The 27,597-nt window shown below is 36.5% G+C and overlaps 2 protein-coding genes across 6 annotated transcripts; one reads left to right on the forward strand and one right to left on the reverse strand.

The window, feature by feature from the left end:
* Positions 1 to 13,049: 13,049 nt before the first annotated feature.
* Positions 13,050 to 17,846, forward strand: ARFRP1_1 (ADP-ribosylation factor protein 1). Of its 3 annotated transcripts, XM_012945715.2 has the most exons (8): positions 13,050 to 13,265; positions 14,168 to 14,313; positions 14,347 to 14,434; positions 14,465 to 14,547; positions 14,582 to 14,663; positions 14,694 to 14,764; positions 15,968 to 16,068; positions 17,615 to 17,846. In XM_012945715.2, exons 2-8 carry the CDS (start codon positions 14,221 to 14,223, stop codon positions 17,703 to 17,705), a joined length of 609 nt encoding a protein of 202 aa, XP_012801169.1. In that variant the 5' UTR covers positions 13,050 to 13,265; positions 14,168 to 14,220; the 3' UTR covers positions 17,706 to 17,846. The 3 variants fall into 3 exon arrangements, with proteins under 3 accessions (XP_012801169.1, XP_051070952.1, XP_051070951.1); XM_051210926.1 differs by lacking the exon at positions 17,615 to 17,846 and having other exon boundaries at positions 13,205 to 14,313; positions 14,347 to 14,663; positions 14,707 to 14,764; positions 15,968 to 16,118; XM_051210927.1 differs by lacking the exons at positions 15,968 to 16,068; positions 17,615 to 17,846 and having other exon boundaries at positions 13,205 to 13,257; positions 14,134 to 14,313; positions 14,465 to 14,982.
* ARFRP1_4 (ADP-ribosylation factor protein 1) lies at positions 17,752 to 27,376 on the reverse strand. 3 transcript variants are annotated; one of them, XM_051210928.1, is made up of 14 exons: positions 27,212 to 27,376; positions 27,057 to 27,177; positions 26,922 to 27,023; positions 26,723 to 26,891; positions 26,570 to 26,687; positions 26,417 to 26,538; positions 26,262 to 26,382; positions 26,139 to 26,225; positions 26,026 to 26,107; positions 23,947 to 24,060; positions 21,093 to 21,286; positions 20,169 to 20,444; positions 19,072 to 19,361; positions 17,843 to 17,930 (listed from the first exon to the last, which is right to left on the reverse strand). In XM_051210928.1, the coding sequence occupies exons 1-14, from the start codon at positions 27,224 to 27,226 to the stop codon at positions 17,846 to 17,848; spliced, it is 1,896 nt and encodes a 631-aa protein (XP_051070955.1). In that variant the 5' UTR covers positions 27,227 to 27,376; the 3' UTR covers positions 17,843 to 17,845. The 3 variants fall into 3 exon arrangements, with proteins under 3 accessions (XP_051070954.1, XP_051070953.1, XP_051070955.1); XM_051210930.1 differs by having other exon boundaries at positions 17,752 to 17,930; positions 26,262 to 26,538; positions 26,723 to 27,023; positions 27,057 to 27,376; XM_051210929.1 differs by having other exon boundaries at positions 17,752 to 17,930; positions 21,093 to 21,592; positions 26,262 to 26,538; positions 26,723 to 27,023; positions 27,057 to 27,376.
* Positions 27,377 to 27,597: the final 221 nt, after the last annotated feature.

The raw sequence follows: 27,597 nt of genomic DNA on the forward strand, positions 1-27,597 counted from the left end.
TTCCACCATTTATTTTTTGATTCATTAAATCAAAAGCAGTTATACCATCAATGTGCATTGATCATGTAAAAGCGAAAGTGGTAGCTTTATTTACAATCAACCGAGAGTTTCGGCTTAAAAGTTTCCAATAGGGACACTCGAAGACTCAATATATCTTATATCCTATTGGAAATTTGATTCAATATAACCCAGAATCGCAATTATAGACGATATAATGAGACGATTCAGACAAGAAGGATGTGAAAATAAAACTTTTAAAACGTCGAATAACAAGTATTTCAACCAATACAGCTCGATAGGCTAGTTACAGTAGGAAAGCCCAACCAGTATATCAATGGTATAGCTATGAATCAAATAAAATTTGCATATGAACTTTATTTGTTTGCCCTCCATCACTGGAATAGGACTCATACCATCCTACTAGCTTAAAAATTGTGTTGAATGAATGAATCTACCTCCCTACAAAACAAGTTAACGGACAGATAATTTTCATAGCCCTATACTTAGAAAATGATATTTTATCGCATTTTAATAAGCATAACAAATGTTTGACGAAAATAATCTGTCCGGAAATTGCTAGTTCAATTGTTTAAATTTTTATATTTCTATTTATGTATCAAAACGAATAATCCCATTTATGAATGTCTATTGTTTCTTAAAAAACAAAAAAGATCCCACTTTTAATGAAAGAAATGGAAATGCATAAAACCGTCTGCCAATAAATTTATATTATTAGACTGTTCCTCAGTGTAAAACCGTAACTACCATGTCGTCGTCACCAATTCAAATTTGCCAAATAAATTTCCAGAGGAACCTGTCCAGAAGTTCGCAGAAATTCTGCACTGAATCCTAAACAGTTATTACGCAGGGAATCATAAACAACGCAGGACTTGGAAAAGATATCTATAAGACCCTGTCTCCATTCTTCATATTGATACAGAAAGAAACCAAGCAGAAGAAATTAGATACAATAATGTCAATGGTCGAGTCCCTAATCAATGGCTACGATTATCTCACGGTGATTACCTAGAAAGTTTGTTCCTTTCAACACCTATTAATCCAATGGCAAATGACTCTATGAATTATTGTTATCCTCGTTTTTACCCTGCCTATTTCTATTCTACTATTATCTCAGGTAGAAAAGTGATTCAGGGTCGGTGATGGTCGGGTATGCTTAAGATGAATTCTAACAACTTAGATTATTGAGGGTTGACTAACCAACAGAATTTTCCAATATAACACCCTACCCTCAACCATGATTGATATTATTCACAATACATAGAGAATGCTGTGATTAAGTCCCAAAACTCCAAGTGAACACTTAGGCCTCAAATGTCACAATCTACTGATATGAAGTAAAACATATTGAGCTGTTGTACACTATACTCGCTCTTCGATATGTAGACAGATATTATGATTACAACATTGACGGCACAGACTAACAAAGGTTGAGTAAATTTTTAAATCCGTGATAACATTTCGTTGGCCACTATTGACTTTCAACCGTGCTACCCAAGGTTGCGCCATTAACTGTAAATATCTTGTGAACCACAAATATGAAGTATGTCGCTTGCAACATTCCACCTTGTGATTGAAGTAAGCGTGGAGTTCTTGAACTAAAAAAGTCATAAATTTCTGTCTTATTCCAAAGCTATCCTTAGTAAAGTATCAAAATTGTCGTTGTAAAAAATACGAAGATAAGTTTCTACATATTGTTGCTTGTGACTTACAGATACTTCTTGCAATTTCGAATGATAATGGAGTGAATCCGGTTGTCATAATACATTTGAATTACAACTGTATAACAGTACTGAAGTGAGGAAACTAACAATGTTGTGGTAGAGTTTAACTTTAGCACACTGGTGGCTACTGAACAATGTTGCGGCACTGATCACAGGTTAACTGTTCATAAGTCTATTTAAACAAAGAAAATGACAACTAATAGTTTGGTTTTGACCAGTAAATATCTAGACCAGCAGTGATTTCTGACTTTCAGTAAGTGACCTATAACTCAGAGTGTAATCTATTCATTTTAAATTTGTTCATTTGGAGACATGAATGATACACTACTTTTGCTCCTACGAATGAAATGCAAGGTATTTGACTACCTCTTAAAATCAATAGAAGGATCCGTTGCTTTTCTCAACAACATTAAACACTAATGTGACCAATAATATGACCAACGAAGCAGGTGATGAGTGCCACTAGCACTCAGACGGAGTGACTCAAGATAATCAAATAAACCTATACTTGATGAATTACAGCGAGATCACATCAGACATCAATCATGTCCAGACACAAAAAATATTGCTCAAAAAATCATATTTGATTTATTAACATTCCATGTTGTGGACAAAGACCAACCTTGGAATCAATTATGATTGACTGTCTGTTTACATGTGGGGATACATATGGTTCTGAAACGTTTGGTTTGTGTACTTTGTAGTAGTGATGAGGATAATCTGATTGAACACCTAAAATTCAATAACAAATTGTAATAAGAGTTTAAATAACGGTTTCGTGATATTGCATCTAAAGAAGTTATGGAACAATATACTCATAACTAATCATTTGCTCTCTCCACAAATTTGAGAATAGTTTATCACGGAATACAAGATTGTTGAAATAGGATAGAATTTTTTATTTCCTACATATATGAGGGCTCAGTGAAAATACGCTTGGTTAGTAAAAATCCATCATAGATTTAAAAGAAACACTATTGGAGGAAGTAATTCAGTAAAGATCATCTAAGAATATTGCCATAATAAAATCAATTTGAATTAAATTAGAACTCCTTTGCGATCGTTTACTGAAAATAACCCAAAAAGATGAAAAGTAGAAGACATAATTTATCGCATAAATAAAACGGCAGTTTTCTGCAGACTATTACCGCTCAATTAGTCAAACTTTGGCCCAACAAACGTGTAGTATTAAGACTGAGGCGGTGTACAGTTTGTTTGAACCACCACTTATAGTCTTTAGAGCTTCCTCGCGATGGCGAATTAGACACTTTACCAAACATATAGTATTTAAAAAGGCAATTATTATATTACTATTGTTGCTAAGCTACATGTCCAATCATAAACGCATCTTAGTGTGGTTCATAAAATTTACTACGATATATTTTCGAACTTCCATAAGTATCACACTCAAAGAGTTGCGAATTCATAGCTACGAATATGTTCTGTTTACAGACTGTGATCAAATATCAGTAGACAAACTTTATTGAAAAGCGTCGATACAGTTGAACTGTAGCTACAGTATTCTGTTGTCAGATTGCATTTTTCAAATCACTCTCACATATTTAGCTTTAAACAAGCATTGTTTGCAATTTTATTCTTATGTTAAGACTCATTACTGTGTACACAGGAAAGTGTGAAAGAAGGTTATTCATTTACTATTAGTTGCTTAAAATGTGATAAATTGGAGGCCAAGTAATCTGTAATTGCATTAATTTTCCAGGCACTTCATCAGATATTGATGTTGAAAAATCATAATAAACTACAACCGCTGTAAGAACATAAGGATTTTGACAAACTATATAAACCCTCATTAGCGACAGCCATACTATAAACATTTGAAAAATAAATTCACATTGAAAATGACCCAACTACTCCTAGATAAGAGTTGTGGTCCAATGGAATTATTTCTCAACCGTCGACTTGCAGGTTCGAACTCACGTCTACGTACTTGAGTCTCACCGATCGGATGGTATCACTCGTTGAAACACGTAAAGCATGTCTCAAAGTTTGATGGCAAATGATTTATGGTAAATCAGTTTTGTTGAGTAAGCAGTTCGTATGTAGAAATAGCTCTCATTGATCGTTATAGTTAAATATAAAGGAATGCCTTAAATGTTATTTATCAGGGGAGCAAATTGTCCTCATACAAAATTTCGGTGGACAGAACCCTATCAGCCAACATTATGAATACGCCCAGGGCCTTGTTATTGTGTTCATCGAAAAATAAAATGAGTTTTGAGCAAACATAAGACGTTTAATTTCTCCAATATCACTAAGTTTTGTTAAATATGGGAAAATATATGCAACTTTTTACCCCCAGTTCTTAAACGATTTTCACTTGTTAACTAAATAAAAGCATTAGCCAAAAGTATACTATTCTAACTATAGTTAGTATAACCATAATTTGGCTTCTCTTAAAACTATGAATCCAAAAAAGGTATTCAACATTTTGCTAATTAACATTGAACTTTGTGGATTACCTTGATTCATAGAACGTCAGAAATGAGTGATTTCTCAATTAAATTAGGAAGCTTTACCGTCACATTTCAAGCGAAAAATGTCTGTAAACAATACATAGGATTAGACGCTCAAAATGTACCGAAAATCATCAACTTCAATAATATTCTTTTTTCGTTGTGTTTTGATTTTAGGCGATTCAGATAACTTGTCCGGGGTTATTATCAAAGAATTTAACCATAAATGATTTTGGTTACCGATGATACAGTGTGGAAATGGTGAGTCAAGTCGCTTGTCGTTTTACAGCGCAACCTGTTTAAAAACAATTGATTCCCGAACAACTCTTAAAACTCCTAAGAGACCACATAATCCAAAGTTCAATGATACTTTTAGATCCCTATATGGAGACATTTTTATCTTAAGCACGCGGATGATATTACTTTACTGTATGATGAAAGCCAGGTTATTGAAATCCTTCTCATTTATTTAATAATTAGTGTCCGTGGGAATAATATGCTTTTCACACATACGAAACACAAAATGCTCCTGCAATAATGCCAGGATGCTGTTTTTACGCCGACTTTGTAGTAAACCAACCGAAGTATTTGGTAAATCTGTTACATGGATGGTTGCGTGACTCAATCTAGAAGCCAATATGGATCCTGGTGTAGCTTTTGTCGAAATAATTTGCTCGTATTAAAGTGAGTTTTCCTTGGCCTTATTAATTGCTGAAGTGTACTGCTTACCATATATTATTCTTCTCCACCTATTTATCGATTGTACTACCCTTCTCTTATTTATTCCTTAACAAATTATTATTTCATACGTGTGGTAAATATTTTTTGGCATCAATAAAACAGTCGTGTCTTTAAATATAGGTAAATTACAGCTAACTAACTCCTAAGTGAACTTAGTCAAAGCTACGCATAAGATCTGAGGAGGTATACCACATGAAGAAGCCAATCAATTGATATCAGAATATATTTTAGCATGATGTTTCGACTAGTCACGTTAATTTGGAGGGTACAGTGAATTACAAAATGAAAACAACGTTCAATCATCCAATCTGTTGACCTTCTTCACATGATGGTTGTCACACACGGCTAATTAGACTTCCAATTCAAACCTGAGAGAGATAAGAATACTGAGCTTGTTGAATAGGTATATCATTTTCACAATTTTGTCTATGAATCGTCTGTATTGTCATGGATGCCAAATATCCCAAAGGTAATCATATTGTCAGCTGCAGGGATCTTACCGAGATAAACAGAAGTCTATCAGATGTGAACAAATGTAAGATGAAACATACACTAAATAAGTTATAAACAAGCTAGTTGACGGCATGAGTTTTCATATTTCAAACCTGTGCTCTTTGGAACGCCACGCTCCCCGGCTAAAGTAATCACATAACTCTCGGTGCATTGCTTCAAGAAAGCTACACAATTACGTGCATATACATAGACTACACTTCTTCAACTGGAATAACGAATAAGTGAATAGGACTACATGATATTATCGCCACAGGTTTTCTCGTCCGTACGCTAATGCCACTTTTCCTCTTTTTATTTTATTATTTACATTTTCATTAATATTTTAATTCAGACTATCCTATATCTTCAACTCTTTCCCTCATTTCCTTCACCCATACTGTGAGCAGAGTGTGGAGGACAAAATGACTTGATAACATAGTTGTAGCTGCTTCCAGATATTTTCTTATCCTGAAACATTCATCTTTTAAAAATACACCAACAACCAACTACCAATAGAATTCAACTGAAAGAATAGAAGTAAATGCAGACACCTTACAGTAACACAATCGTTCAGTTGTTTGAACAGGATCTCACTAACTCGAGCTAAAAGATATTGCACATCATTTCAGGGCCCTGTATCTCGATAATGTTACGTATAAAATAACCTTATTCGCAAAGGTTTCGCATTAAACACTCAAAACGGAGACTTTTGGGAATAGATTTAATTCTTCCTGTTACAGCTCTAGTTGAAATAAGTTAACTCTGATAACTTACAAGTAAGATTCGGCATAAACTCCTCTAAGTATAGAGTATGTGGAAAGGATTTATGACATATTCCTATTTCACACTGACTAACAAAAATGGCAAGTATGGATATTTGGTGTATAGCGTATTTGTAAAAAGCTGAAGTAAGCCGATTGCCCCTTCATGATGGCGTTTATATGTGGAGGTACAGATTCAGATCTTTAGTGACAACTAACGAAGGATCTAGACACTCGATTGCATTACTATTGGTGAATCCAACAGTTACTTGAGGGCTGGTAGACTTTGAATGTAGGCAAGTGCACTTACTTTGGTGTAGAGGGGTTGTTGGAACCAGCGGCCATCATGTCCCCATGCAAAGGACTGGTTATTTGTAATCTAAAAATCGCACGACTATAGCATATAGCAGGTAGATGACAAGATTTTGATGCAAACTAGCTATTTAAACCAGATAGATGAATGCATGAAACAACAAACAAACAAATATTATATAAGATGAATTAGAGTGCGGTAGGTTACTTATAAGAAATATTGATATCATACAACAGTGCATCTAAGAATAACTGACAAAGAAACACCTCTCCCCGATGATGTATGCAGTTGACCGTTACTCCAGGAAAAAGACAGTTATTCATAATCGGAAATATGACTGTAAACTCAAGGGCTGTGCATCACCGAATGCTAACACTTATTCCCATAAACAGTCAGGTCTCGTTATTTCGAAAGTGTTGGCAATTTCAACAACTTTTTATAAAAACCAGATAACTTCTACACAAAGTAACTCACATAATTTACACTGCATTTTCCAGGACAAATGTATTGTACTTAAAGGTCATGGTATTTAAAACCGTGCGAAAGCGCAATCCTAAATTATGACCTAGCAGGAGAATAAATTAAAACAAAACACCTTAAATCACAAAGTACGTTGAGCTAACTAATCGTTCAAAGTTAAAGGATTCCATTCCAAAATCACCACTTCTTGGAGCTCGGAACGAGTGGTTTTCTTCTACATACTCAGGAATATAAAGGAACATCTTACATTGATTGGGCGACTATAATTTATGGAAAGCTCTCATCATGTGGTGTTGGATGAAGTAGCTCATAAATAACAGTCTCAAACGGAAAAATTTATAATAAAGGTTCCTTCGATAGACCACCGAACATTTTTTAATGTCGCTGAACTCGTTCTCAAATATTGCCATAGATGAACTAACACAGAGAAATCAATTGGTCTACACAAGCTCACCACAACGATATTGGCTGGGAGTTACTTTGTTCCTCTATATTCCTGAGTGTGCAAAATATAACCTATCGTCATGTCAAAATGTGCTGATATCACAACTGTTTTTCTTCTTCTGGTCGTCTGTCTGTAGAATTATGGCATACGTTGGTATTAGTAGATTTATCTTTGTTATTATAATGATAGACATGATCTTAAAATCATGGATTTGCTATTATGTGACCACGTTACGTGGATGTCACATCACGGTGTATATTAAGTCGTCCTACAATGACAATCATCGATATGATATTTGGTACTTTTGAAGAATATATTTGGCTGGGGGTAAAATAATGTATTTTATTTGGAAAGGCGTGAGTTACACAGAATCATCACATCTGCAAGGCTACGCCATGATATTTCGATCAATCTTATTGCATTCATCATTTTTTATCCTCTCTAAGTGTTGCATGTTGAATGTGAATATTTAGTGTGATCATATGTTCAGCTTTGAGGATCGTGTGGTTGGGAATAAGCAACATTACATCGCTTTCCTACCAGGATCAACATTACGTTGTTTCGATCACAAGTCGATTGGAATTGTTGCGCGCCATGGATTCACAAAAGAATAATGAGGATGTTCCAGGTGTTAATAAATTGAAACAAAAATCAAAAAGAAAGCGGCATCATCTGATCGGAAAGTACGTGTGATAACTCCAAAATGTTTGAAATAATCCTGAACACTCACAAAATGGAAATCTACGCGAATATTATTTAAGGGTTAGACAATGTGTGATTTCAGTGATGAGGAAAGATTTTGTACATAAATACTTTACTAAGTCATTATAAGATGAATAGCTGTAACCGCTGGTTAATAGCTTAGCTTTAGGGTGGTATAGGTATTTCGTGCATAGAAAAAGAAAAAGGTCAGCATTGTATAAATTTTGATCGCGGTATTACCTTCGCTTTAATTTAGAAAATCAGTTAACTTTGATGTTGGCAGGCTGTCCATATGAGTTGATTTTCAGCTTCATTTTTCCCATTAGCAGGTTAGCTAAAGAAACAACGGTATGACCGCAAAAATGAAGAATTCTAACTAATATTCCAGTTTTTCTGCTAAGTTTAATACAGTTTATTTAGATACAGGGAGATATTATCGACATTGTTATTGTATTTAGTAATACAACTAGTGTGAACTGTTATCAACCGTACACTTTATACGTAAAAATAATGTTAGTTATGTGAATTTCGGACATAAAACTGGTGGTAGTTCGTTGAACATTAGTGCATTCGTAAGAGATATGCTCTAGACTCAATGTTCTAATGTGCAACATATCGACATTTGAAACTCATGCATGTCGGTTAAAGGTACATATACGTCAGTTGCAAGTATCAAGTTTGAGACTGTACAAAAATCGATTTGTATGAATTTGAGTGATTATGAGGTGTTGAAATCAACTGAGCTTATGTGCCACAAATGTAGGTGATATGTTGTTGTACGAGGCTTTCGGCTATATCAATTTTTACAAGGTGATAAACAGGGAGTGCTGCTTATGTGATTATCAGCAACAGCACACGTGATAACCGAGGAGACTACAACTCCCAACTCATGTCTATGTTGGGATTGAACCTCTCTTCTAGATTGGGTAAATTCGACAGCGATATTTTAAGTTTTCAGGAGATTTGCTTGACTGCATACACCGATGATCTGCATGAATGGTTATATCCCCAAACCTCCATTATACTGAAAATGTTCTATGATATTTACTAAATGAGCAACTGATAGAGAAACACACTGAAATCATCTATTATACATAAACATGAGCACGAGAAAACAACACTGGTCGATGATAATTACGAGTCAGTTCATTGACCAGGCTGGTAAATAGTTTCATTAATTTCATCAATTATGTTACGTGTAGCAATACGGACTATGATATTTTTAGTGTTAAATGTTAAATGCGGTTGTAGCCACTTGATTGGAACTTAACAGGTCGAACTGTCATGTCATAAACGTCCTGTCTCATACGACACAAACCACCCACACCCTCTATGGTAATCTTCTGCAGACTATCTCCCAGGGGAGTGACCTTGGACTTTTAACCACGAAGAGCTTAGACAACAGTTCAAACTATATAGGCGACGCAGCAACATCAAACGCAACTCTCCACTTCATACGTAGATAACATGGCACAACCACCTCATATTTGATCCTAACACTTTGAGACGCACACATGACCCCACCTTGAAGTCCAAAATGTCGTTGCACCAACCGTCTACAAAAGGGATAGTAATCATCCAGACTAAGTACATAGATAACCAAGTGGACGATAAGTCTGAAACATAATTTCGATAACGACATACTCCAACACTTGAAATTATTCTCACTGATCTACAACAGAACAAAAGATGATATGACATATAACATAATAAGTACGTCGATTCACCACAACACAACCACTCCACCAGAAAATAACTACTACGCGCTTCAAGCTAACCCCCAAATAGTCGCATATAAAAGAGAAAAAATTAGATACACTCCCACTTTTTCTGATCAAGAGTTGTCCTCAATTTGAATGCTCTTCCAGTCGGAGACCACCGTCCCCTTAGTAAATTTCTCTGAAAGGAGACTCGATAAACACCTGATCAACCATGGTTTGTCATCTTCCGTTTGGTCCAGCTGTGCATGGTGCACATCCCATAATTTACCTACTCTTATCATCACTGAATGTCAGTAACTACTTCCCAATTCACTTATTATCGTCCACGTTTCTCCTCTTAACCTTACAATTCGATCTTCTCGCACTGTCTTCATAACCGATCGATTAATTAATTAATTTATGTTTCGAAGCAACAGCGTTATTTAGGCACTCGAATTGTCGCATCAGTCACTGATTTTTCGATAAGCTATATCTGGTACTGAAACTTGTCTTCTGTTGCCTTTATGCACATGTCCCTTACATTTATTAAATTGCCTGTATGCGGTGTTATTACCATTTCGAAGAAGAAGGTGTGATTCTTGATGACCGTAGGTTGCGTGTATATTTTCGGGCTTTTGGTGCAACAGAATGCTCTGTAGCACAAAAAGTCGTTCACAGTAAATATCCCAATGAGCAACCACGCTAACTTGAGGATGAAGCTCCCAGTCTACATGCTGTAGATTATCCTGTGAAACTGAAGCATCCATCCGTTCGGAATTACAGCATTTGTTTCTGGTCTGAGATTTTTATTGTGATTGCTTCAGCAAAGCGAAGAGAAGCAGTATCTTTTTGTCTGCTACCAGTTTGAAGGCTTGAGGAACGTCAGTGGTATGCCTAGTGTCACATGAATGCCGAGCTATTGCGTCGTTGAGAGGCCTTGTCGCTCGCAGTCTTAATTTCTTCGGAACATGCTTGTAATGTGAACATATAATCTTTTCACGGTTTTTGCAATGTTTGTACTTTGGCACGTACATGAAGATTTGTAGATGCAGTCAGAGCTACTGAGAAAAGATGACCTGTCAATTGTGAGCCAGCTGATTGTTCTCCATAGCGTCGTCAGTTTTACTGGCGTATTAGTCTCTTACAATGTGAAATGTTTCCTGTGATCTGTTGTCCCACAGACTTCATCTCCTTTAAAGCACAAGTGTAAGAAGTGGGTTTTCTTTTCAACTGTATCGTATTTAGCCCGAGGGTCGGGTTTGGCATATTTCTGGATAAACTTCTTCGGATATACACTTTCGCGTAGGTAATTTGTAGTGAGAGCAATTTCATCTTCTAGGCATACCTTTTAGCAAATTTCGCGTACGCGGTTAAAAAGGGTTAATATAATACCCTTTTGTAACTCATTGGACAGAAACTGTTGTAATTGATATAAACTCCATTCCATGTATTCTGCTGTGAATGTGTCTTTGTAATGTTACGTTTGATGTTCGTCCAAGTCCGGAATCTTAGAAGTGGAGTATACCTCATACTTCGTGTTTCATGTTAGAATCTTTAACCTCGTGTGTTTTGTTAAGCAGATTGTGTATGTTCATGGAGTGCTTAGGATTGCGACAGACGAGAAACGTGTCATCAATATATTTACAGTTGAGTGTAGTCCCAACAATTACGTGCTTGAGCTCCCTCTGATCCAGGTTTCCCATAAATATATGGGCCAGAGTTAGACCCAAACAGTCACCCATGATTACTGCATAGATTCGGTGGAAAAACCTATTGTTAAATTAAAATTGTATGTTTTTGGTACACAGGAACAGCAGCTGTTGAAATACGTGGATTGGTAAAGACAGACGTTCGTAATGTTCATATATGACATCTGCCGTTTCTTCCGAAGGGATGCTTGTGAAGAGTGGTGAGACATCAAACAAGACCATGAATTTATCGGAAGCACTAAGGCTGCCATGCTTTTGTACAAATTTAAAACTGTCCTTCAAACTATAGGGTGCCAGTTTTTACGGCCTGGTTCAAAGCACCTTGTTAGCCAGTGCTCCAGTTTAAGGACATCACCTTACCAATGCACTCATCTCTGTTTAGGATGACTCCACCTTAACCCATATATGTATATAAAAAATACCGATATTGATTCGTATTTCATAATAGTTTCTCAATGCCTGCGATTGACCTTTATTTAACAGCTTAGAATGCGGGACTGATGTCGTAACATACTGATTTGTGTTATCCACATATTTCAATTTCAAAATACTTTGTTTTTCGTTTTTCATGGGTTTTGGGTCTGACGACTGTTGATATAAATACTCAGACTGTGTTTTGTTGTTAATTGTTCCCCACTATATCTTAACCCAATGTTAAATTTAACATAAATCTGGTTGTAAGCAGCTGATGAGAAACCATGAAATATGATGAATTCATATTATCCTGCATCCATATTTGTTCTGGAATTATTTAACTGTACAAGAATCCGATTCGACTTCAGTGGTGGGCAGACAACAAGGTCCTTCCCTTCAACAGTTCAAATGATAAATTAGTCCATCCGTGACATGTTGCAGACTGCCAATACAACCTAAGTAACTCCCTTCTAGAGGTATACCAAGTTGAAAAAGATCCAGAAGAGTTGATACTTTACGACCTGATGTCTTGCTCTGAGAGGAAAATGCCTTCCAAGCAAACATTGCACTGGTAAAATTGAAATTCATTTATGGCCAGTTCAACGAAAGAACTTTCCACATAATCTTCAACGGTTTTACTTAACCCCAGTTGAAGTATGGAAACACAGAGTTTCCATCCTCACTCCAGAAGGAATAGGACACACTGCAACTTAATTGAACGCGAGCTAGGAAATCCGTTCAGGGACTCAAATTCAGGTTTGATGAAGAACTCTTTCAGTTACTGAACTTTTACTCATTCGAATACAGGCGTCTTAGAGGTGACCTTCTAATGGCTTATAGTATCCTTAACACTTCTGGACATCCCCTTAAACACCTACTAAGGCTTAGTCCCAATACAAACCTAAGGGGTAACATTCAGAAATTAGAGATACAACATAGCAGAACGGACTGTAGACATAACCTCTACTCCTCAAGAGTTATCAAATGCTGGAATTCGCTGCAGTATGAACTAGTCGAGGCGATTTCCTAGGAGTCCTTTGAGAAGAAATTTGACATATTCTTAAGGGCTAAGGACAGCATCTCGCTATAATTTACTTTTTTTCTATTTTATCGTTAAATATAACTATATTCCGACCTGGAGGCACCGGTGATCCACTGCTACCTGGTGCTGAAGCCCGTTAAACGAAAGCTTCTTCTGTTTCGTCCAGAACCATTTGAACGTAGTGTGGTCATTGAACATTGGAATTCGGTGACGCATATGATACAAATATAGTCAGGGTAGTAGTAAGGATGTACGAGTTTTGAGGGACAATTATTCTTTAGTTCAGTCGGTGGTGTTTAATTGTTTGTTGCTAGTTAAATTTTTGTCAAGCTAAAGCACTATCATCATCTCATGAAGGAATTTATCCCAATGTGGATTCCAAGCGTTTAATAGAGTTGCAAAAACAAATACCGCCGTATTATAATTGTATTAATACTCTTATGTGTGATCAGTGTATTGATATACAAATCCTTTTATCACTACAATGTGCACTGACAAAAAGTTGTAGTCAGGTCATCCGAATCATCATTTGCACTGGGTTTTAGAATTGTGATGCGCTTCGAAATGTATGAATACGTAATTTACTGTTGAGTAAATTAATTCATTAGTAGGTTCATCTTCCAAGTATCCTTTCACACACTTTTCTGGGAACTGTCGGTTATGTGCGTTTGTGTTTTTTACTGCTCATTTCGCACCGTGTACTGCAGTTGAAGCAGTATCAAAGCACCACATTACTTCTTAAAATTGGTTTTTCCTGTTAAGATAATATTTGGTCTGTAAAATTTAATTGATATAAAACCACCGTGTGGTCACTATATATTTATTTGACTATTTGTTACTAAGGTTGCATTTCCGTCTATCACTACACACTTCTCAACTATACGTATCTCCTAAAAATGTCCATTAACCAACTGTCATATTACCACCAACCTAGTAAGATTATTCACGTCGTACATAGTGTTGGACACTCACGGTTTAGTATATGGGTAAGTAAGTTCCTTCAATATATGGAGAATTCCTCACATGCTGAGTTATTCAATGAAACAAAAAGCCTGTATATTAACCACTACAAATATTATGTTGGTCTCCTTTTGTTCCCTTTTGTAAAAATGATTAAGGTGAAGTGTTACTGCCAACCCCCTCACTTTTCAGAACAACCTGGGAAGTTAATTGGCACTAACCACCATTCGGGTCTCACACCAGTGATGTACACATTACTGCGGGGTTTGTGGCAATATATATCACAAAGGGATGAGTTTTCTGTTCTCATACTAGGTTTGGAAGGCGCTGGAAAAACAGTAGTTTCGGTTACATATGATTGACAAGTCTAGACTTATTTAGAACAAGCTAAAATAAATTTTGTTCCAAATTATAAATCTATCCCAATTCAGAAAATCACTACTACTGTTGGTCTAAATAGTAAGTTTCCCGTCTTTCCATAATTTTAAGTTGGATACATTGAGGTCGATGGGATCCGGCTTAAATTTTGGGATCTCGGCGGTCAAGAAGAGCTTCAGTCATTGTGGGATAAGGTTAGCTTAATATGCATTTCTCAGTTTTATTTAGTACTATGCTGAATCAAATGGTGTTATTTATGTCGTTGATTCTGCAGATAGCGATCGTTTTGATGAGTCTAAAGATGCATTTGGTAAGTGCCTCTTGTAATTATTAGTGTTAGATAAGATGATTAGAAACCCTGTACTGGAAGGTGTGCCGTTACTGGTTCTAGCTAACAAGCAAGATATGCAGGTAAGAAAGTTAGCTATGTTATTCGACTTTTGTGACGGATTCAACTCATGTACCGATTTGTACCTCCACAACTTTGACAAAACTGATCCTTTGTAACGCATCTGTGTCAATGTATGCATGCACGGATCTCTCCACCATACACCATAGTTGGAGTTGTTAGATATTACAGAACCTGTCGTAAAAAATTTAATATAAATATACTTATTTAGTTACCCTAATATCATGTCGACAAGACTGATGCTTAGGACAATAACGTGGTTGATATTTTAAGCATAACGCGGTGAGGGCCTGGGACGATTGTATATTAGCCCTTCACGACATTACTTATCACTAGATTAAGAGGAGAAACTAACAAAACGATAGATGACCACCCAATTGTCCTTGACGTTTTCTTGTTCAGTTCGTTTAGATATAATATAAATACAGGGAAATACAAAAGATTTCCTCCTACATTGATACAAGAATAGATGGATAGATGACCGGTTTTGGAAATCGTCATATACTAAGTATTCGGAATAAATTTAGGTTTCCTTAAAAGGTGAAGAATTTCTAAATGGCGAATTCACATATTAGAAAACTAATGAAGGGTCGTAACATTTTGAATGGTCAGGAAGTCTTTCAAAGTAAACACCATGGCTCCTGAATCACGTGCGAACATCAAGGTATCTGTAGACAAATCCTTAAGTGTCTACCTCTCGTATGAATGGTTGCAGAAACGTTGGTTTGAGGACTGCTTCATAGTGGAGTCTCCAACTCATTTCTGATGCTGAAGCTCTTGTCAGGGCTTCCTGTCACTTTTCAGTTGTTTAATGAACTCCAGTATGTAGCGGTAAGCTGGATTTCCGTTGTGCTTTTTTACAAGTCATCATCTCGTAGTCTTCTTCAAAGCTCTCTATTTTACGTCTCATCGTTCTCACAATGGTTAGTGAGTACTGAGAAGCTGTCATGGTGGAGTAGTCGAAGTCCTCGACGAATCGCACTTGTACGTGTTACCACTCCTTGACAATATTTTGGTGACTACCGTTGTATTTTAGTTAAACCTGCCACTTTACGACCCGCATATTTGTTCTTAAAGACGTAGGGAGTTGTACCCGAAAATAGGAACAATGAAGTCCGGAATTGTATCAAATGTATCTAAACGAACCTACAATTCAGTTGACAAGCACCTACACTATGTTCTTGTGCCTAATTCACATTTTTTAGAGTGCATCCCATTTGTCTGAAATAAACAAAGTTTTCTACGACAGTCTACGTCTTGTTGGGCAACGTCAATGCACATTTCATGGTGTCAGTGCACTTAACGGGTAAATTAATCAGTAACATGTCGATTTCTAGATATAACCATTTCAGTCAACCTATAGTGTTATTTCTCAGGTTGGTTAACGTTTTATAACATATGGGTATGTTGTGCACTGTCAGGAGGAAACGTCTTGAGCGCATTAGAACTTTAAATTTGTTTTGTTCGATAAAACGCACAACACTTATATAGTGTTTCAATAACAAACATGAAAAGATATACTTCAGAGACAAAGATTCTGCCATAACACTACTAGTAACTTTCAAGTGTTGAATATATTATGAGGATGATAAGGCATATCGAAATACCGATGCCAAGGTTGGACTTAATGGTTTCTAGCAAATTGAGCACTGGATTGGAAGTTAATAGTGGAAATTTTTCGTTTACTCGGAAAGTGGCTAACATTAAGTTGCGAAACGTCAGTAGTACAATTTCCTATTCATTAGGATATCACAAGAAATATATTCATTAGTGTATCGAAATACGTTATTCACCTCCAATTGCTAATTAGATGGATGTAGAAGCATCGCTTTCAAAGTCAGTGACCATTTACCTCCCCCCCCCCGAAATTAATTAAAGATGAGAAGTATACTTGCCCTTTTGTTAGTAAAGCCGGTTGATGAAAATGCAGGACTTCATCAACTGAAGTGACTCGGATATCTGCTTTGTATGCTTACCTCGAAGCACAGTGGTAGTTGGGGTAGAAATTGGTTGAATAAATGAAGAGACTGAACCAAGATATGGGGTCTGTTCATGAACTTATTGACTGTTAAACTAAGTTGTACTGATAAACTCAGACTACCTAGCTAAGGAAAGTGTGGACGGAAGTTGAAGACAGATGACTTCGCTCAGAATTAGATTGTTTTTTAGTGTAAACACCTGTGTTTTTATTTCTTAGTTGTTTCGAAATGTAGTGTTTAAGGGGTTTATTGCCGTTGATAATATCCAATTTTCTTTACGATTTCTAAGTAGGAACAGTTGACGGTTTCCTGGCCCAAAAACCATAGGGTCATATCCTCCTTAATCTCATCAGTGAGTATAATCATAAGCAACTTTTGGTAATACAATATGCTGAGACGATGGAATTTATCTCGACATTTTGAAGTGCATACAGTAACACCCCGTAAAAAGTACTAGTGGGGACCATGTTCTTTTTTAAGAATCGATGAAAATTCGGTGAATGACCTTGTAATTACATAGAGCTCTAGAGACCAATAATTTTAGCCTTAGAAACCAGGAAAAGTATATAGCAACCTAAGAGGTTAAAGAGAAAATGACGAAAAATAGAGTACTCCAGTATTCCATGCTTGAAACTTCCTGGATATCTACATCAAGCGCTACTTTAACTAACCAAAGAAAGTAACTAGACTGATGAACGCCAGTCTATTAGCGTGATCCTGCTGTGTGTCGTCGAAAGATACATTTACACTTAGTTGACCAAAATAATAAAAGCAATCATTTCTTGCTACCGAGTTTTTACCAATCGACCATTTAGTTGTATGACGTCTTCTAACATATTAACGCTGTATATTTTGATGTTTACACTTTAATAGGGAGGGAATAAACAGCAGTATCAAGTGGATTGCTGATAAGGTTAAAGGTAACGCTAAACAAAGGCCACCAAAACAATTTGAAATCCCGTAACGTGTCTCCGTAAAACTTTTTTTGTTCATATAGTACTCAAAGGATTCTGCGGTACTACATACTTTTATTTAACATCTTTTGGCAGGTTTAATAGTAAATGCATGTAAATCTGTATCATAAAAATATGACGAAAATGTATATTAACTTAGGTTTTCTTTCATTGTACAACAAGATGATTTCAGTAGTTGTAATCTTTCCTTCGATTTATTGTCGAGTGATAAGGTTCTAAAAGACAACAGTAGATATTGACATTAATAACAATTGAATTAAACTAAAAGTAACAAATAGTACCAATCGTACAAGTAGTTCTCCTAACTATCTTGAGTAAAGCAACGATTAAGTTTCGAGGATTTAATTCGCGTTATTCTGATTAAATGTTTGTCCTTGCTCTCTTCAACGTAGTAACAACCAGCTTTATCATTAATAAAAAATGTACTAGTTATGATCGTGAAACATGAACTCCAACCCAATTGCAAAATCAACTTGGTTTTACCTCTGAGGTTGTTTTAACTTTGGCAACTTTAGCTATGTATCACAATCAGTTGTTGCACAGTATTCAATTTTACTAATTATTCTGACAGGAATATAGTTTTCTCGTTGTATATATACAGCTTACAAGTTGTAGTAAGAAAAAGAGTGGATGGACCTGCGGCATTACAAACGATTTTGAGACATGTCATTTGAAGTCTATAATCACCGGTTGCGATAAGCACACGGAGACCATCCTGGTAGTTCATACTTGTTATCATGACTCAGTCAAATCTTCGATGGCTTCATGGACTAGTGCCGACTGGCCATCCTTACCTGATACTTGACTCCTAACCCCAAACATTGCTTACTCGGTAATACAAAGATACATGAACAATGCTTCGAAGACACCTATGATCGAATACTAGTAACCTACGACTATCTTTTATTCTTAATGTCTTTCACACCCTTGAAGTAGAATGAAATGAATTGTTGTACAGTAAGCTCGTCGTTTGGTTGGCAGATAGATATCTGCTCTACGCCACAAGTGATGGGATTCGACAAAATTCAAGCAGGCTTTCTTAATTTTCCGAGACTTCGTGAGTGAATTAGTCGACACACTCGACTACTCCACTCCCTACCACTGATTCAGGTGCTGATGAGGACCGATGAGCGTTATCTCTTAACGAATATCTATGACAAAGTCAAATAAACATGGAAAGTCGGGCAACCCTGGCAAACACCACTTGAAGTTATCGATTTCAATAACAGGTCGCTTTATTAATGTAAGGTTTAGCAATGCATAAGTTTGCTATTTTATATAAATCGACCAGCAAATAGTCTGTTTACTTTTATGCATGAGGAGGGAGCAATTTCATAATAAAGTAGCGGAACTTACGCAAAACAGCCATCATATTGACTTAGACAGTTTGTTAGAGCCCAACAAAACGTTGCATAAACACGCCATGGTAGACTGGCATCGGATGCAAAACGATAATACGTTAATTTACATAAATCATTTGGAAGGAATGAATCGCCTGAAAGTCGCTTCGAACTTCTTAATGGAGTTTGAAGATGTCCAGCGGATAACATTGTACTTGTATATGAGCTGTCAGGAACTGGATAGTTTACTGACTGTTTGTACTGAGTGGAGAGCAAACCGACGAACCTCAAATGCTTTTCAACTGCCTTAAAAAGCGGAACAATGCAGTATAAAGAAGTGGTTAAGATGATTACCAAGTAACAAGTGTGTTTAAGCCATCCACGTAAGTGTTTTGAGAAAGTATTAAAACACCTAAAATTAATTCTCATGGGTACCGTTTCACAGGACATCAGCTTGAACTCTTCATAAAGCACATTTTGGTTAACATGGTAGTATTATTTCCCATCACATGACACATTTGATTCACATAACAGTATAGAGACCAGTAATTACGTATTGAGCTGGATTACGATTGCTTAGTAATAAGATTAACGTCAATTTTCTGATTAACGAGATTTTTATGACAAAAGCTTTCCCTTGATAATAGCTGTGAGATAGGTGTTATTCCTATAGTATTAAATGTATATACATTTTGGTAACTAGTTACTAAGTATATAATCAACAAAAGTCATCCGTTAGGGGGTGGGGAAGGAACCATCACTTTTGGTGTCGGACCAAAGTTTCTTTTCTGCGCTCTAAATTTTAACGTTCTTCCTAGCAAACCGATTCGAGCAAATTCAGAGAGATAATAAGTCGAAATATTTCTTTAGTGATGCTTGAATTAGTCTGCCGGGCAAAAAGTTGGAGCTATTCTAATCTCAATTACTGAGATGATTTTGAATATAATTTTTACATCATGTCTTCAATGAGCACTTTGCATCCGATTTGGATCAAACTGTTCGTCTGAACTTTGACGATCATTCTTATCAATTATTATAAGAAGGCGACAATCGGTTCGATTCATGCAACTGAATTTAGGAAGTAGTTGGAATTATCAAAGGCCACAAAGTTACCTCTAATCCATCCACAAAAAGCAGTAAGATCCGCCCAAGAGACTGTTGAACCGATCCAAATTGGTCTTCATTGTAAGCGGCCAGTGTCAAACAAGCTAAGATTTCTGTTGCCCAGATAATAACTTGACCACTTGTTCGTGCTAGCGGTCTATCGATGTCCAAGTCGTCTGCATGTTCAATATCTGTAGCAGTTGAGAAAAGGTGTGCTGTCGAAGCATAGGGTATTTCCGGAGATAAAATACTGAACAGTTGTGTTCTAGACAATCGTGTGTATAACTTGGAAATAATAAAAATAAGATAGATCTTAGTTAAAAAGCAATAGGATACGTATATGTAAAATAAGGCGACGCGATGAAATGAACAAGCTAGTAGACACTTTTTATTAGATTACAGCGGACTCCTACTACATCCAACTGAAAAGGTCTTGTAATCGGTTGGGCTTTCCTACGATTACTACTCATGATCTAGCTAAATTCATAGAAGACTATGAAACCAGTTGAAATCTGAGAAGAAATAAACTTTCTTGATACTGACTTACAGAATACTCTAGGAACTATGAAAATGTGAGACCACAAAGATATAAGACCTTTAAAACTACAAATGATCTATAGCTGTAATCGCTTGATATATTTAATACGTAGACAAAACGGTGTGATGTTACTTCAGCCGCGTATACTGAACTTCGGCACCAACAATTAAGATTTGACGAAATAAAAAGTTTTAAACTTGTGTTCTGATCATTGCTCTAATCAAGTATTTTACTTCATATTTAACCAGCTGTAGTGCACATCATTGTTAACCATCTCCATAAATATTTCACTTATTTCCGAACAAGTCTGGTTTTGTCTAATTGTCAACAAAATCCAGTGTATCCAATATTTTTGTTAGATGAAAATTTTAGTCGTTTATTTTTTACCAGCGTACCTTAGAAAGCAGAGTGCGACCAACATTTATTAAATTTCGAGCAATTATGGACCCGGAAGGTTGCATACCAGACACATTTCCATTAGTAGCAGACAATTGTTTTACTTTAACGCTGTTGCGTTGACGCAGATTTGATTCAAATGATGAGGGTAGATACTGTCTATATTTAAAGTCAATATTTTTGGGCCAAAGAGCTGAAAATAAGCGAAAAAATCTGAATTATGGTGCATTGGCGTATAGATGTTACAAACGTGGGATCATGAGAATTGACAAGCACAAATGGTTTCAGTATACACTAGAAATGCCTATCGAAAAATGAGAAAAGTAAATGGGACTGTAGCGTTACTATATACAACTCGTCTGGTATCTGAAAATATTCGACCTGGACAGACAGTGAGAATGGCGAACTTATGTGATGCGAATCGAGATCATTTGTTTGAGTTAGTGTGGTCCCAGTGAACAGGATCAAAGGATAGAATAGCTGGTCAACAGGGGGAGTCCTGTTAAACAATAAAATTACAGAATAATTAAAAAGTAAGCACGACTAAATACCACTCGAAACAAAAATAAGCATACATCATTTACTAGTTTATGGAATTAGGACGTTAATTTTAGGATTATTTCTCGCCACAGAACATACTTTTACATTCCACTGAAAAGGTCATCCTAGTTTTTTTGATTAACTAATAAGGGGTCTTTTAGATATCCTTTAAATGACGTGAATACAATTGTCTTATAAACAGTATGAATCTCTAGATTAAGTGGGACAGTTGAACCTACTGACACGTTATTAATCTTAGAAATATTATCAGCTCTGATGGGTCTGCAAAGCAACGAAATGGCTATAAATTGGTAGTTTTACATTTGGAGACTAATTTGACTGATGGCACGAAAATATCCATACGCATATACGAGGTCGTTCATTTCATCTGATTTACATTACATCTAAGGGAAGAGGATACAGTTGATTTGTATACAATAACTAATGAACTAATAGTGGAGACACTGTACAATACATAACTACATAAACATGGGTGGATGAGGAAATTAAGAGATAGTAAGGAGTCATTTTAGAAAATGAATGGAATGTTTTAAATGAAACCATTTGACAGCAGTGATGTCTAGCTAAACTATCCATCAAGGATATAAAATTTGTAACCACTTAAAATAAGTTCCTTAGCTTTAGTCAAGGTTTAAGAAGGCGTAAGCTACTGGAAGTGATAGGGATGACTGATTGTATTTAAGAATGATAGTTGAAAATCTCTATAAAACTATTAATAGAAGTCGCACTTAAGCAACTGGCTTTGCCTGTATTGATTTGGGTAATCAAATAGTAATATAACGATGTTGATAAACTGGATATTTTGAAAACTATACATACGAACACCGGATGGTTGACCGTACGCTTAGTGCTAATGCGGAAACACTATACGAATCCAGAGTATTGACTAAATCTCCTCTATATACTTTGAAACGCTGATTCATTAAGTCATATGTTAGTCATACTTATCCATTTTTGAGGAATGAGATATACCGCAGCAAAGTTTTGATGGAATGAAACAAGTGTAGGGGATTTCGAAAGCCGGTAGCTAAATAATTGAGGCGAACCGATAGATTTTACAGCAAGATTACTTAAAATTGCTGACAACTAGGTGCACATCATGTATGCATATCTGCGTTATATTGGTTTAGTGACCAGATGCTGTACGAATGCCGTTCATAGTAGATTTTTAGGAATCGATTTCTTACTAAGACATTATTTGGTTGACTCATGTTAACTGAACAAGGTATTCCTTGCTCCAAAGTAAACTGATAAAGTAGATGTTATTTGTTGGGATATTTAGAGGGAGTACTGACAAGGTTAAAAAATGTGAAGCTGAAGCTACTAACTGGAGCTGCACATGATTACTGAGTTGAGGTTTTATTTATACGAATATTGAGTTTTACCACCTATCACATACAAATAGATTTTGATATGTACTAAGAAGGACTTGACACAGATGACATTGTTCACTACCCAGCGACCAGTCACTTTTAAATATATCTGAGCATTACATGATTTCAGTTGCGGTCCGCATAGCTGTGGTAACGTCTCTAATTGTGAAGCTGGATGACAAGGAAGCGAATCCGCCAGGGAGCATCAGTTCGCTCAAGATTACAGGTACACCTTGTTGATGGGTGCAAAATAGCACGAAACCCAGATCTACATTCACATCACACTCAGATGATCATGTTGCTTATAAAAATTCACTTTGCGCCACCATCCAGATCTATTTTAGTGTTATTTAAGGATCAAGTAGACTTGACAGTTCAGAAGAAATGTTGAATAGGATCAAAGCTGCCGCAAACTTGAGTGTAAAATATTCAGTCTATATATGTGTTGACGATCGATCATAAAAAGTCCAAGTAGGAACCATAAGACCAGATATTAATGATACTCATTTACGACTGTTGTAAACTCCAATAACAAGAGCAACTGAGGATGTGATGAAAATTTGACGCTTACTGTGTCCCGAAAAGCCGATTGATACTGGAATTTGTAGAGGTTGTAGAACGGTATCCGGTTTAAATCTTAAGGAGGAATTTGAATACTAGATAATGGGCATATATATTACCATGCTGTAGAATCCTAAAGTGGTAGTTATTTTGAAATTTTTAACGCTAAACTATTACGTTATCGGTATAAGCTGATATGAAGAATTACGAAGATTTTGAGTATTTGCACGCACTACATAGTAAGGTGTGAAATATTCCAGAGCTCTATAAACTTGAACCTCGTTGAGTGATACCTGACTAAGTATAATAGTATCAAACTTTTATGACAGTAACTACGTTTACAAACAATCTGACTTACGTGTACTTAACAGGTTTGTTCCACGAGTATTTGATTCATGAGCACTTGACACAAACTGCTCAATTAACTGGAAACATAAATTACTTATTTGCCTCCATAATATAGGCCTACCACCTTTTAAAGAAAAATAAAGTTATTGTACGCAAAAATTGTTTTTTCGAACTGACACTTTTTGTATTAAAACAATAGGCGTCAAATGATTGCAACTGGTTGACCTAGCTCATATGTCGGTGTCAAAACACCAACAAACCTTTGAACATATTCTGAACTAGTCATATTGTCTACTCTTAACTATTGTATTAGGTATAGATCAGGAAAGTGTGCAGCATGATCAACTTTTGATAGACATTTAAGGGTTGAAGAGTACCCAAACAGCATTCGTTATTAGCACATCTCTCAAGTATGTAATCTAGATTAGACAACTTTAGATACTTACATCTGAATACGTTCCGGTCGAAAAACTATCAATTCCAGAATCTTAAACATTTGTAAACAAAATAACCCCGTACACTGACTACTTAATGAGTCTCATACATATGTTTAGCCCCCAAATGCCCTGGTATGGCCGAGAGTGGGGTGGCCCAGCCCTCCCTCTCGAAATGCTCTCACACGGCCACGCGTCTACAGCCTCTGCCAGGGAAGTCCTACTCACTGCATTCTCATAGCGGGGGTGTTGTTTACGAAAATGAGGACGAAAAGCGAATGTCCGGCGCTTTAACCGGATCACAAACCAATGGTGCACATGGGCTCCAGTATCCTGAGGGAACAAATGGCGTATGAACCAATTTTTGGTCACCGGCTACCATGGGACTGCATCTCCTCACGATGCTCTACTGCCTTGTGGGTTAGACCTTTAGGTCAAAGGCTCGGGTTGTGGCCCTCTAAGAAAACTACCTGCTTCGGTTTGGGCACCCGGGCAGTATCACAGCCCACACACAAATATGATGAACTGTCGATAATTACGGAAAATACTTTTCTTGCTTCAATTAACAATCAAACGATTCACATTATTATTACTATTATTGTTATTATTATTTACTACGTCATTTATTCACTCTCTTTTATTCTCACTGTCTCCTTATTTTTTGACTCATACAGCAGCTCGCCTATGGTGGAAATTCGGCTCTATCTAAACATTCTCGAGTAGAGACGTTATCACATATGGCTCAGAATAGAAGCCAGTGGTGACCCTGCTGTAACCTTCTTTTACTTTCTTCATAAAAATTGGTTGCTTTTTCCTTAACTGAAAGATCTCTTCTGATTGTGCGTTTCTGTCTCCCCTACTACCTTACACTAATCTGTTCGTTATCGTTCTTTTTTAACGCTCCTTACCTTTTTTCCTTCCCTCTCTTCAAATTCTCATTGTTTTGTGCGGCGCATATATATTTGGTACCCTCTTGTACCAATATTCATGTGTTCAAATAAATAAATAAACAAATAGAGAATAGGACTTTTCTACCAACAAAATGAACTGTCGATTGTACACCTTGGTTAACAGAATCTGTATGGATATGGATTGTTTAATTGTCAAAAGTGCGACGTCTAAAGACATGTTTATGGTAAATTTCGATACATATCTAACTAGGAAGCACGGCACACAAAGCGGCATCTTATCATAACATTCGATCTAGGAAGTAATTGAATGTACAACATTCACGAATGAAGCATCTTTGTTTGGTACTCTTCCTCGCCATAGGACAGGTCAAATAATTTTTCACGTCAGAGACTACAGTTTCAGTATGATTCTCCTAAATGCCATAGTATCTGAAGAGTAAACATGTAGTCGATATTATCACAGTCTGGCCATCCATATCCGGCTTTTCTGGTTATTGGTTTGAAGGTTACAAGCTCTGATTCTATTTATTTATACTCACGAAATCTTTTCAATTGCGGTAATTTTCCTTAATTCCAGGTTATGCTGTAAATTGTGGCCAATTAAGTTGAGCCTTGCAAAATTTGTTCATTTTTATATAACCATGAGCATACGCTATGTGGTTGTGCTTAATGACTCGTCAAAACTCTAGCAACTTCAAAAGAACACTACTTCAGAACACCAAATTTAGTTAACAATAAACGTACCCAAGTGACTGAGCGAAAATATGGAAGACCTCACATTTTGATTGGTAGCCACCAAATCAGCCAATCTTTCCAAAGCCAAATGCTAAAGGATGATCATCAAGATGCCAACTTACTTGTCCTAAAGGATTAGCACAAGCACCTAGAACTCCTTGGACTGAATTGGAAGGGTCAAGGTCAGAGAATAACGGGATTTCGATAGGCTATATTCGTTAAGTTAAAAGAATCAGAGGGATTACTTTCTGAAACTGCGACTTCAGGACATCAATCGCACAACTCCACGAAAACTGGAGGTGAAAGGTTGTGATCAGAATCAAAATAATTAACCGAATATCCAAAATAAGCCAAATAAAGGAGAGCCTTAAGTGTGAATTATTCTTGTAACTGAAATTACCATTGGGGATGCCAAAATGGATTAGGGCATACTGCATAGAGTGGCAAGAAATATAATACTCTTCCGACGGTTGTGAGAAGACGAGTAAACATATGCTCCTTTGTTATCACAAATATGTTGCCCTACAATGTGAGGTATTGTGTGAGAACTTACAACTGGATATGAGTAGTTAAGCGTCAGTTTATTCATGACGAGCACTGTAATACAAAACAGTAGACCCATAAAAGCTCCACAAGCTGTAAGTGTAAGTGCTCTTTGGTTCACGGAAGGACTAAACAAGATATGATGTTAGTTGAACGACATTACAAATGATTGTATTCAAAAAATGACCCGTATTTCTCAGTTGCTAGGAGTTTGGCTACTACCAGACTATTTATTGCACCCAGTATCATGCTAGAAAAAAGGATTTTAAAATCGCTCCAGATGAAGAAAGCCCCACATATCTGATACGTATTACGGAAAACACGGTCCGTCACTGAAATATTATTGAAATTTCATACTTTACCTGACAGTCGAGCCCGAAACATGAGCGTTGTCAAACTAATAACGATAATATTTAGTAGTAACAAGAAGACTTTCGATGTGACAAAAAGGTTAAGAAACGTATCTATAATGTTAGTACACAGAATTATCACAGTACCTGTTATCCAAAACCAAGGAGCACAAAAGCCTATGTGTTGCAAAAACACCATAAGCACTAACAACAAAGTGCTAATTCCACACGACAGAAAACATGAGTAGACAGACCTGAACCGGAGTTCCTAGGTGCGTAAGATGAAAGAAGTTAAAACTAACAAGTATCAGCGACATGTCTCCGCCGTAAAAAGTTTAAGTGGAATGTTCTTCACAGTTTTAACAATCAAAAGGTTGTACAAGACGATGTGTTAATCAGAATGGACAAAGAAATTGCGGGCACGGTAGGAAGCTAAACCACTTTCAAACTTCACCGCGTTTTCTTTTCCACAACTTTTTAGGTTGGATTAACGAAAGGTACATTGTACCTAAATTTCAAGGTCGCTTGTATGCATGTAGGTTAGCGTGGTCCCAAGATTTTCGTATACTTACGTGGTCTGTTGATGCTTGAAAGTTCTTTTTTAGTAAAACCTTGGCTTCGTTGCTGCTGAGCAGCGTTTTCTAAAAACCATAGGTTGAATAGTTTAGTCAGATAGTTTGGTACAGCA

Source organism: Schistosoma haematobium, chromosome ZW, assembly GCF_000699445.3.
Source record: "Schistosoma haematobium chromosome ZW, whole genome shotgun sequence".
Classification (NCBI taxonomy): domain Eukaryota; kingdom Metazoa; phylum Platyhelminthes; class Trematoda; order Strigeidida; family Schistosomatidae; genus Schistosoma; species Schistosoma haematobium.

What these genes read in the sequence shown, in the direction of transcription:
- ARFRP1_4 (XM_051210928.1), bottom strand. An exon ending in GTTTCGGGCTCGACTGTCAG is followed by an intron (nt 26,892 to 26,921) that starts GTAAAGTATGAA and finishes ATAATATTTCAG; the next exon opens with TGACGGACCGTGTTTTCCGT. An exon ending in TTTTTGTGGATGGATTAGAG is followed by an intron (nt 19,362 to 20,168) that starts GTAACTTTGTGG and finishes CCGCTTTTTAAG; the next exon opens with GCAGTTGAAAAGCATTTGAG.
- ARFRP1_1 (XM_012945715.2), top strand. Translation starts at nt 14,221, where the DNA reads ATGTACACATTACTGCGGGGTTTGTGGCAATATATATCACAAAGGGAT. An exon ending in TGGAAGGCGCTGGAAAAACA is followed by an intron (nt 14,314 to 14,346) that starts GTAGTTTCGGTT and finishes TGACAAGTCTAG; the next exon opens with ACTTATTTAGAACAAGCTAA. An exon ending in TACTACTGTTGGTCTAAATA is followed by an intron (nt 14,435 to 14,464) that starts GTAAGTTTCCCG and finishes CATAATTTTAAG; the next exon opens with TTGGATACATTGAGGTCGAT.